Source organism: Triticum aestivum, chromosome 6D (genome assembly GCF_018294505.1).
Source record: "Triticum aestivum cultivar Chinese Spring chromosome 6D, IWGSC CS RefSeq v2.1, whole genome shotgun sequence".
In the NCBI taxonomy this organism is placed as follows: domain Eukaryota; kingdom Viridiplantae; phylum Streptophyta; class Magnoliopsida; order Poales; family Poaceae; genus Triticum; species Triticum aestivum.
Window position 1 is genome coordinate 423463941 of NC_057811.1, and position 11323 is coordinate 423475263.

The following is an 11323-nucleotide window of genomic DNA, read 5'->3' on the forward strand; positions in this document are numbered from 1 at the left end:
CCTTCGAGAAAAGAGAAAATCAGCTTCTCCATCTCTGTCAGACGCACATCCGCCCAATTAGATATTGCTATTGATAAAAATGGTTGTGTGCATCACAATGATGCAGAGGCCGGGGGTTTTATCTCCTTTAAAAAAAAAGACCTCTGCTATTAATTGGCTCAAACTAATCTGCCCATCCAACAAAAAAAACTATGTGTTCTTTTCCATGGCTAAAATAATTTGTGTTTCATCATATAGGACATCTCCAATGATTGTCAATTTTGTCACCTGTGTTTTTTTTATGATGTGACAGATGATATACGGGAAGAGGAGGTAATATGTATGTAAAACAAAACAATCTTTGCACAAGCTCTAAGCTAAAAAAAACTTAGATAAACCATATTAGAGTAGTTATATATGATGATTTGTTGGTGGATGATAATGTCTCTTTTTACCAACACACTATAACTTACAAACTCTTTCCCATATCTCTGATGTCACGGTCACTGAAATGGTATAACAAAGTGCTGGCCGCCATGTACACCGACACAAGAAAATTGGAACCGATGAACTGAACGCATGGTGAAGCTGGTTTAATTATTGTAGACAAGAGTATTCGATATGGTTGCAGCAAAAGGATTGATAAGCGAACAAGGGAGCACTAGTGGGCGTCCTCCTCCTCGCAGTGCTTGGTGTACTTGGCCGAGTCCAGCAGGCCCTCCAGCTCCGCCGGGCTGCTCGGCTTCACCTTGATCATCCACCCCTCCTCGTACGGGCTCGAGTTGATCTGCCAACCACGGCGCAGTCGCAACAACACAGTCCATCTGTTAGTTAGGAGGATTTGTAATCGACGAGGCGAGGTGTTTGCTGTACGTACCAGGCCCGGGGTCTCGGACAGCTTCGAATTGACCTCGACGACCTCGCCGGAGATGGGCGAGTTGACGTCGCTGGTGGCCTTCACACTCTCCACGTTGCCGAAGGCCCCACCCTGGCTCACCTTCGTGCCGGTCTCCGGCAGCTCCACGAACACCACCTCCCCGAGATGGCCCTGCACCCGCCAATTGTTATTGACGCAGGATTGACATATGAAAAGCATGCATGTAGGGAGTGCCGTCGGTTCACCTGGGCGTGGTCACTGATGCCAATCGTGGCCACGGAGCCGTCGTTCTTGACCCACTCGTGGGAGGAAGTGTACTTCAAGCCATCAATAACTGCAAACTCACATCAAAACCATTCAAAAACTTTCTCTAAACAACGAGCTCCCTCGTCAATTTTCATTGAAGAAACTGCCTGTGTTTACAAACTTAAAATGCTCAGAGAGCAACGGAGAAAACCATTCATTCAAACATGACCATAGCTTGAGCAGAGCAACTATTCCCATTTCTGAAAACAGTATCCCTCCTATTCTAAATGAAGATTTTTTTTTCTCCTTTCCTTTTTGGGGTACATGCTAGCGGATATAACAACAAGGACCAGCCCAGAAGGACATAATATACAGGTAAAAGACCACAATGTATCGAGTGCAAGGAGTTGGAATGTACAAGAAGTCAAGAACATTGCACACTACACGTTTTAGTCTACCAAAAAGGAGAAGCATATTGCTGAAGCAAAGATGTACCGGTGGAGAAGTATCTGGAGATCGAGTAGGCCGGGGCAGCGGCCCTGGCGCCGCTGCTTGAAATCTTGAGGGCATTGGCAGCTGAGCTTGCCCACAGCCTCAGAGCCATTGTAGCCTAATTTAGCTGTTGCAACCTGAAGCAACAAAGTGAATGTGTGTTCTTTGCCCTCTCCTTGTAGGGGATGGTGGCTCGGTGGTAGTAGTGGAAAGAGGCTGTGGGAGGATAGGGAAAAGGAAATTGTTTGGCTCAGGAAGAGGGGTGTGCAGGGATAGGATTTCTATGGCTGATGGGTGCTCATAGCCTCATCCTTGCTTTAGAGCAGAGCCATTAAGGGCCCCCCTCAGCTTGGTCCAAATTCGATTGGTTAATGTTAAACAAATTTGAGATCTGAAAATCGTCCTATTCGTATGTACTAGGAGTGATTGGACTATAGATCGGTCTATTTCAATCTACCGTGTCCTCCGCGTGGGCATATTCTCATCAGTCAGCGGTGTCCTCACTGTACAACCCTCTAGTAGAGAGAATTTGTTTCTGCATTCCAGGAGTGCACGTAAATATATTTTTAATGTGCGAACGTTCTTCTTCAAAACATGAACATCTATTCGGATACATGAACATTTATCTTCATATACAAGAATTATTAAAATATATAAATAATTTCTGAAAAAAACACGAACATTTATTTTTTTTCCATATGTGTGAATATATTTTTTCTTGCAACACGCAACCATCTGTTTGGCACAGAAAACATTTTTGAAAAAAAAAGATGAACAGTTTTTGAAAACACACTGATATATTTATATATGCGGGTTTTTTTTGCAACACATGGACAATTTTTTCTGACCCTTAAATGGGTGTATATAAAAGGTAAAATGAATATATTTTTAAAATTTATAACAAATAGAAAATAATGCTTGTTAGTGGGTTGCACTGGTTAAAAGAGTTTTAAAATATTACAGGAAACCTAAAATATGCGCATTTTACATAGTGCGAAAAAATGTTCACAAACCTGTCAATAGAAATATTTATCGTGCAACATAACATGCCTCATAGTTGAACAATATTCATTTCCTATATACCCATAAAATGTTTCATGCATCAAAAAGTTTGTGTATTTTTTTACAAAAAGTTCATAGATTTGAAAAGGTTGTTTGGGCATGTCTAGATATATGTCCAAGCACTTACAAAATTGTTAGCATATTTTCCAAAAAAAAAGGGAAACGACAAAAAAGTAAATCGAACATAAATGAACAAGAAAAGAAATGTAAAATAGGCAACTAATTACCTTCGATCTGGTTTCAGATGTAGATAGTTCCCTTTCTCCCTAGAGTGACCCTAAATTATCAAACTCACCGGAAGTCATGCCTCAGGAAGATGATTTCCACAAGATTTTGTTACAAAACAATTCCAGTTCTGACCAAATCACACATATTGAAGTGGGAATAATAATAAATAAATAGGTCAGTATTAGAGGTTTCACTTGCAATCGTACACGCACGCTTGAGATTCTATCTAGATAATCAACATGACTTTGGGGCCACTTGTTTTGTTGTTCTTTTGGGGCTTCCAGAATAAGTTGCCCTCTACCCAGATTATTCTAGAAGCCTCACCAAAATTTTCTTTCTGGAAGCCTAATAGTCAAGTCTTAACTACTAGGCTTCTTAAAAAATAAATTTGGTTGGGCTTCTAGAATAACCTGGGTAAGGGGCAGCTTATTCTAGAAGCGAGCAAAAGAACTGGCCCTTGGTAAAAGATTGTTACTTATTTGTTTTCAACGTGTTGTTTGTGGGAGATGTGTCCAACTGACACCACGGCCGACTACCACCGCATTGAGATTCTATTGTTCAACCAAGGCCCTTACCGTCTCGCGGGGTTATCTCAGTTATTAAGGAATTAACCAGACCAATGCATTGGACTTAATGACCGCACTTTATGTACCCCTAGAGAATAGGTTCTAGCTACCTTACTAATCTTACTGTCACCGGTGTTCGGCATAGCATTTTGTTTCTCTCTGCACTTAATCTCTCGGTCTTCAATATCTCGTGTACCTGCGGAGCCTTAGAAGTTAGAACGAGGTAGAGATAAGAGGCGAAAACCGTTGTGTAACACATCGAATGACATTATCCTTAAAGTAAACCAACAACCACTTAGCGCGCATACATGCGGTTGCGAGGCTAGGCCTCAACCCTTGGCCCAAGGGGACTACTCGCACATCGCAGAAGAATGACCAATAAGAGACATTGTGAAACTGATACTTGAAGATGAATGGTTATAAGTCTTACAATGTCTGTCGATTAGTGATGTGTTCCCGATTACAAGTATTATGGCAAACGGAGATGGGGATAACAGAGATGGAGATGACTACGGAAATAGCGGCTACTATTGTAGATGGGAATGGTGACAATGGCTGCAAAGGGATGACTTGATGGATGAGTGATTCCATTCACCAAGGGTTTTCTCTCCTTTATAAGTATACTGCAAGTGGGCGGAATAGGGTTTCAGGGTGCCTATGATACAAATTGACACTAGGCGCCTTCATGGAAGATGTCAGAGATGACATCATAGAGGCGGCAGGCAGTACGACCATTGGTATGAGCGCTCACCGGCGTACTATGCGTCGTCTTCTCCTATGGACTTAGTTGTGTGCCTTCTATTAATTGGGTTTGATTACTCTGCTTATTATCTTTCATATATGGCTTGATTTTGCACCAAAGATAGTTCATTCCTGCGGGAAACAAAATAAACAAAGAGATTTACAATATTTTGCATTCATTAATCATTAGTGACAAATCAAAGTGATTATCTCAGAAAATCCAAGATTATCTAGTTTAAACACAAGTAGAAATTAGTGCAAAATTACACTCATCAACCTCCCCAAGCTTAAACGATACCGTAAGGAACTCAGTGTTTAAGCTTAAATAAAGAAAAGGTTTTGGTTCACTTACGCGTGTATGCCTAGATAGCTCGTCACTTTCTTCATCTGAAAACTTAGCATAGTTGTAGTGGCGATAAAGGTTATTATGCAAGCTTGTTAGGCCAAGACGGTTAAAACAAAAAAATATGAACTTGGACAAAGTAACTACTTAGTAATTATTTTATTTTGTCTAGGTAGCACTTGCTTGCTGGTAACACTTTTGCAATGAAAACATAACCAGACGTGAGAAGCATATGTCAAAGAAAATATGGTGCTAGAGTAACTTACCAACACCCACAAGCATCGCCTGGTCAAGGAGCAATAGTGCTCCTTCTTTCAGTATTTGTCGAAACTTTTTCTTTAGCGAGATGATACCAAAAAGTGATAGATGCAAGTTGAGTTATTGTTGCGGGGGAAGTCAGACACTCATGATTGATACTAGGTTTCATCCCATATGTATGTGATTATTGGTCAGAGGAGTACCCATCTTTTCACACAAACACATCCTCTCGCAAAAGCCAAAATTTTAATTGTTATAACATTTCTGTTACAAATGTTAACCAACTCAGTAGCCAAAATCTGAGTTGAAACTCAAGTAGATCGTTCATAGGCCAACAGAGTTGTCAGATTCCTCAAGAGGCGCGACAATGATTCATAAGAAATGCATAAAAGCAATATCTTATAGAATCACACAACAAGTTTTGGCATGTAATAATCACAATTACCTCCAACTTGGTTCCTCTAGACAACTCTTTCCGCAAGAACTATCGAGTCTATTAAATTAAATACCAGTTTCTTCAAACATAATCACTCTCGTCATCCAAGTCTTTCAAACACATCCTCTCATTATATGATTATCTTGTTAACATCACTTCCTGCAAAACTAGTCCCACAACAAGTCTTGGTTGACCACATGAAATGGAATAATAGCTACTTAACTAATCTAGCAAAGTGAATAAAAACTTTATAATAACTATCCAGACCTACTCCCACTTGGATATATCACACATTCACACTACTACAACTAGAATCGGTATTTCAAGTTCATAAAGCGGGAGTAGTAGGACATACCTCACATGCATGAATGTTCATGCTTTTCTTCCTTAATACATATTCCTTATTGCTCGATGTAGATCAACTTCTCTGTAAAAATAGACAGGCCAAAAGATGCAAGAAAAAGCCGCATCGAGAAAAAGAGCAAAATAAATATTTTTCTATTTTTAAAAACTACCTTCACAGAAAGATAAATAAAAACAACGATCAAAGGAAGGCTTCGAAAAATGTACCAATGAAAAAGTAAAGCAAGGTATTGGGACAAGCTCGATGATAAGTTCATTTTTAGTTTCGGCGGTTGTGGGCCTTCAGCTGATTCCTCAATGGTGGCGACAAGGTGTGTGATAAGTGATGTCTACTACGCAACCTTCTTCTTGTAGACTCATGTTGGGCCTCCAAGCGCAGAGTTATATAAGACAGTAGCAAATTTCCCTCAAGTGGATGACCTAAGGTTTATCAATCCGTGGGAGGCGTAGGATGAAGATGGTCTCTTTCAAATAACCCTGCAACCAAATAACAAGGAGTCTCTTGTGTCCCCAACACACCCAATACAATGGTAAATTGAATAGGTGCACTAGTTCGGCGAAAAGATGGTGATACAAGTGTAATATGGATGGTAGATATAGGTTTTTGTAATCTGAAAATATAAAAACAGCAAGGTAACTAGTAGTAAACGTGAGCGATAACGGTATTGCAATGCTTCGAAACAAGGCCTAGGGTTCATACTTTCACTAGTGCAAGTTCTCTCAACAATGATAACATAATTAGATCATATAACAATCCCTCAACGTGCAACAAAAAGTCACTCCAAAGTCACTAATAGTGGAGAATAAAGGAAGAGATTATTGTAGGGTACGAAACCACCTTAAAGTTATTCTTTCTAATCAATCTATTGGGCTATTCCTATAAGTGTCACAAACAGCCCTAGAGTTCGTACTAAAACAACACCTTAAGACACACATCAACCAAAACCCTAATGTCACCTAGATACTCCAATGTCACCACAAGTATCCGCAGGTTTGATTATACGATATGCATTACACAATCTCAGATTCATCTATTCAAATCAACACAAAGAACTTCAAAGAGTGCCCCAAGGTTTCTACCGGAGAGTCAAGACGAAAACGTGTGCCAACCCCTATGCATAAGTTCACAAGGTCACAGAACCCGCAAGTTGATCACCAAAACATACATCAAGTAGATCACGTGAATATCCCATTGTCACCACAGATAAGTACATGCAAGACATACATCAAGTGTTCTCAAATCCTCAAAGACTCAGTCCGATAAGATAACTTCAAAGGGAAAACTCAATCCATTACAAGAAGGTAGAGGGGAAGAAACATCATAGGATCCAACTATAATAACAAAGCTCGCGGTACATCAAGATCGTGCCAAATCAAGAACACGAGAGAGAGAGATCAAACACATAGCTACTGGTACATACCCTCAGCCCCGAGGGTGAACTACTCCCTCCTCGTCATGGAGAGCGCCGGGGTGATGAAGATGGTGATACAAGTTTTTGTAATCTAAAAATATAAAAACAGCAAGGTAACTAGTAGTAAAAGTGAGCGATAACGGTATTGCAATGCTTCGAAACAAGGCCTAGGGTTCATACTTTCACTAGTGCAAGTTCTCTCAACAATGATAACATAGTTAGATCATATAACAATCCCTCGACGTGCAACAAAGAGTGACTCCAAAGTCACTAATAGCGAAGAAGGAACGAAGAGATTATTGTAGCGTACGAAACCACCTCAAAGATATTCTTTCTGATCGATCTATTGGGCTATTCCTATAAGTGTCACTGAGGGAGTCCTGGATTAGGGGGTCCTCGGACAGCCGGACTATATGCTTTGGCCGGACTGTTGGACTATGAAGATACAAGATTGAAGACTTCGTCCCGTCTCCGGATGGGACTCTCCTTGGCGTGGAAGGCAAGCTTGGCAATTCGGATATGTAGATCTCCTCCCTTGTAACCGACTCTGTGTAACCCTATCCCCCTCCGGTGTCTATATAAAACCGGAGGGTTTAGTCCGTAGGACAACAACAAATCATAATCATAGGCTAGCTTCTAGGGTTTAGCCTCTACGATCTCGTGGTAGATCAACTCTTGTAATACTCATATCATCAAGATCAATCAAGCAGGAAGTAGGGTATTACCTCCATCGAGAGGGCCCGAACCTGGGTAAACATTGTGTCCCCCGCCTCCTGTTACCATCTGCCTTAGACGCACAGTTCGGGACCCCCTACCCGAGATTCGCCGGTTTTGACACCGACATTGGTGCTTTCTTTGAGAGTTCCACTGTGTCGTCACTGTAAGGCTTGATGGCTCTTTCGATCATCGGCAACGATGCAATCCAGGGTGAGGTTTTTCTCCCCAGACAGATCTTTGTATTCGGCGGCTTCGCACTGCGGGCCAATTCGCTTGGCCATCTGGAGCAGATCGAGAGTTACGCCCCTGGCCGTCAGGTCAGGTTTGGAAATTTAAACTATACTGCAGACATCCGCGGAGACTTAATCTTTGACGGATTCAAGCCTATGTCAGGTGCGCCGCACAGTCACGACGAGCATGACCTAACTCTGTTGTCGGGCGGTGTTTAGGAGATCACACCTGTGGCTACTCCGGCCCTAAATCCGGAGCAGAGTGCGCCGTCCGAGGACAGGTGGATGGACCTCGCCACGGAGGCCGCACGCTCAGTGGCGATAGAGCCGAATACTGATTTCACCTCCTATGAGACTCGTGTTGCCAGACACTTGGATTCGTCCCCAGCCACTGGCTCCGAACCGCCTGCGTCCGTACCTATCAAATCTGATTGGGCGCCGATCATGGAGTTTTCCTCCGCGGATATCTTTCAGCACTCGCCTTTGGGCGATGTGCTAAATTCATTGAGGTCGCTCTCCTTGTCAGGAGACCCTTGGCCGAACTATGTCCGGCTTGAGTGGGAAGCGGACGACGAAGAAATTCGTTCCCCACCCACCACCCACTTGATAGCCACTATCGATGACTTAACCGACATGCTCGATTTCGGCTCCGAAGACATCGATGGTATGGGCGACGATGCAGGAGACGAACAGGAACCACCGCCCGCAGGACGGTGGACTGCCACCTCATCATATGATATATACATGGTGGACACCCCCAAAGAGAGCGATGGCAATAAGGCAACAGAGGATAATCCCCTCGAGAAGCAATCTAAGCACCGGCGTCAACGGCGCCGCTCTAAGCCCCGCCATAGCAAAAGCGGTGATACCGGCACAAGAAACACTAATGCTGTGGATAGTGCCGAAGACGAAGACAATCCCCTCCAGCCAAACCTCGAGCGGGAGGATGGGCAAGCTATCCCTAAGGAACAGGCAGCAGACGGAGAATCAGAGGATGACAATTACATGCCTTTCTCCGAAGACGAGGTGAGCCTCAGCGACGAAGAATTTATCGTGCTTGAGGATCCCGTCGAACAGGAGCGCTTCCAGCGCCGGCTTATAGCCACAGCAAAAAGCCTGAAGAAAAAGCAACAACAGCTTAAAGCTGACCAAGATCTGCTAGCGGATAGATGGAATGAGGTCCTAGCGGCCGAGGAATACGAACTCGAGCGCCCAACCAAAAGTTACCCAAAGCGCAGGTTGCTACCCCAACTCGAGGAGGAAGCATTAAAGCATACGCCTCCAGCGTATGATGCGGCTGACCGGCCACCTCGTGGCCGAGACAAAGCGGCATATCAGGCCGAAGTCCAGCCCGCACCCTGTAGCCAGTCAAACAAAAATACCAAGGACCGGGGTAACACGCAGGACTTGTGAGACGTATTGGAAAACAAAGCAGGACATGCAAGATCGATCTACGGATCAGGGGGGCGCGCCCCAACACGTGACGACGACCGTCACGCCGGATATACTAAAAGCAAATCCGGCCGGGCCGAATACAGCAGACAAGACTCATATGAAGTGCGTCGTGATATAGCCCGGCACAGAGGCGCCGCACACCCCCTATGCTTCACTGATGAAGTAATGGATCATGAATTCTCGGAAGGTTTTAAACCCGTAAACATCGAATCATATGATGGTACAACAGACCCCGCGGTATGGATTGAAGATTTCCTCCTCCACATCCACATGGCCCGCGGCGACGATCTACATGCCATCAAGTACCTCCCATTAAAACTCAAAGGACCTGCTCGGCATTGGCTCAATAGCCTGCCGGCAAACTCCATAGGCAGTTGGGAGAATTTGGAGGACACATTCCTTGACAACTTCCAGGGCACTTATGTGCGACCACCGGATGCCGATGACTTGAGTCACAGAATCCAACAGCCAGGGGAATCAACCAGGAAATCCTGGACTCGGTTCCTAACTAAAAAGAACCAAATTGTCGACTGTCCGGATGTCGAGGCCTTAGCGGCATTTAAGCATAACATCCGTGACGAGTGGCTCGCCCGACACCTCGGCCAAGAAAAACCGAAGTCCATGGCAGCCCTGACGACACTCATGACCCGCTTTTGTGCGGGCGAGGACAGCTGGCTGGCTCGCAGCAACAACACATCGAGAGACCCCGGCAATTCAGATGCCAAAGATAGCAACGGCAGGCCACGGCGCAACAGACACAAGCGCCGCAATAACGGCGACAACGCTGAAGACACGACAGTTAATGCCGGATTCAGTGGCTCTAAATCCGGTCAGCGGAAAAAGCCGTTCAAAAGAAGTAACCCGGGCCCGTCCAGCTTGGACCGCATACTCGATCGTTCTTGCCAAATTCACGGCACCCCGATAAACCAGCCAACCACACCAACAGAGAATGCTGGGTGTTCAAACAGGCCGGCAAGTTGAATGCCGAAAACAAGGAAAAAGGGCTGCATAGCGACGACGAGGACGAGCCCCGACCGCCGAACACAAGAGGACAGAAGAAATTTCCTCCCCAAGTAAAAACGGTGAACATGATATACGCAACCATATTCCCAAGCGGGAACGGAAGCGTGCACTAAGGGACGTCTATGCGATGGAGCCAGTCGCCCCAAAATTCAACCCATGGTCTTCTTGTCCGATCACGTTCGATCGCAGGGACCACCCCACCAGTATCCGTCATGGCGGTTCTGCCGCATTGGTCCTTGACCCCATCATTGACGGATTTCACCTCACTCGAGTCCTTATGGAAGGTGGCAGCAGCCTGAACCTGCTCTATCAGGATACAGTGTGCAAAATGGGTATAGACCCCTCAAGGATCAAACCCACCAAACCCACTTTTAAAGGTGTCATCCCAGGTGTAGAGGCCTGTTGCACGGGCTCAATCACACTGGAAGTGGTCTTCGAATCCCCAGACAACTTCCGAAGCGAGGAGTTAATCTTCGATATCGTCCCCTTCCGCAGTGGCTATCACGCACTGCTCGGACGAACCGCATTTGCTAGATTCAATGCGGTACCGCATTATGCATACCTCAAGCTCAAAATGCCAGGATCTCGCGGGGTTATAACAGTTAATGGAAACACAGAACGCTCGCTCCGCACGGAGGAGCACACTGCGGCCCTCGCAGCAGAAGCGCAAAGCAGCCTTATGAGGCAAACCGCCGATTCGGCGAAAAAGACCCTGGACACCTTTAAGCGAGTCCGGAGTACCCTGCAAGAGGATCGCCAGGCACGTTTAGAGCTCGCCTAGCAATTCGGCCTCCGTCCCAGCCCCAGTGAAGCGGTGAAATTTACGCCGCGCGTACATAATTACGCACTCAAAATACCATGGGCACAGGCGGAGGCACGACCATGGCACGGCCCA

At 44.9% G+C, this 11323-nt stretch overlaps 1 protein-coding gene across 1 annotated transcript; it reads right to left on the reverse strand.

Moving 5' to 3' along the window:
* Positions 1-352: 352 nt before the first annotated feature.
* LOC123145544 (glycine cleavage system H protein, mitochondrial) lies at positions 353-1895 on the reverse strand. The gene is made up of 4 exons (XM_044564975.1): positions 1598-1895; positions 1102-1190; positions 857-1027; positions 353-766 (listed from the first exon to the last, which is right to left on the reverse strand). The coding sequence occupies exons 1-4, from the start codon at positions 1704-1706 to the stop codon at positions 641-643; spliced, it is 495 nt and encodes a 164-aa protein (XP_044420910.1). The 5' UTR covers positions 1707-1895; the 3' UTR covers positions 353-640.
* Between the last annotated feature and the right edge of the window lie 9428 nt (positions 1896-11323).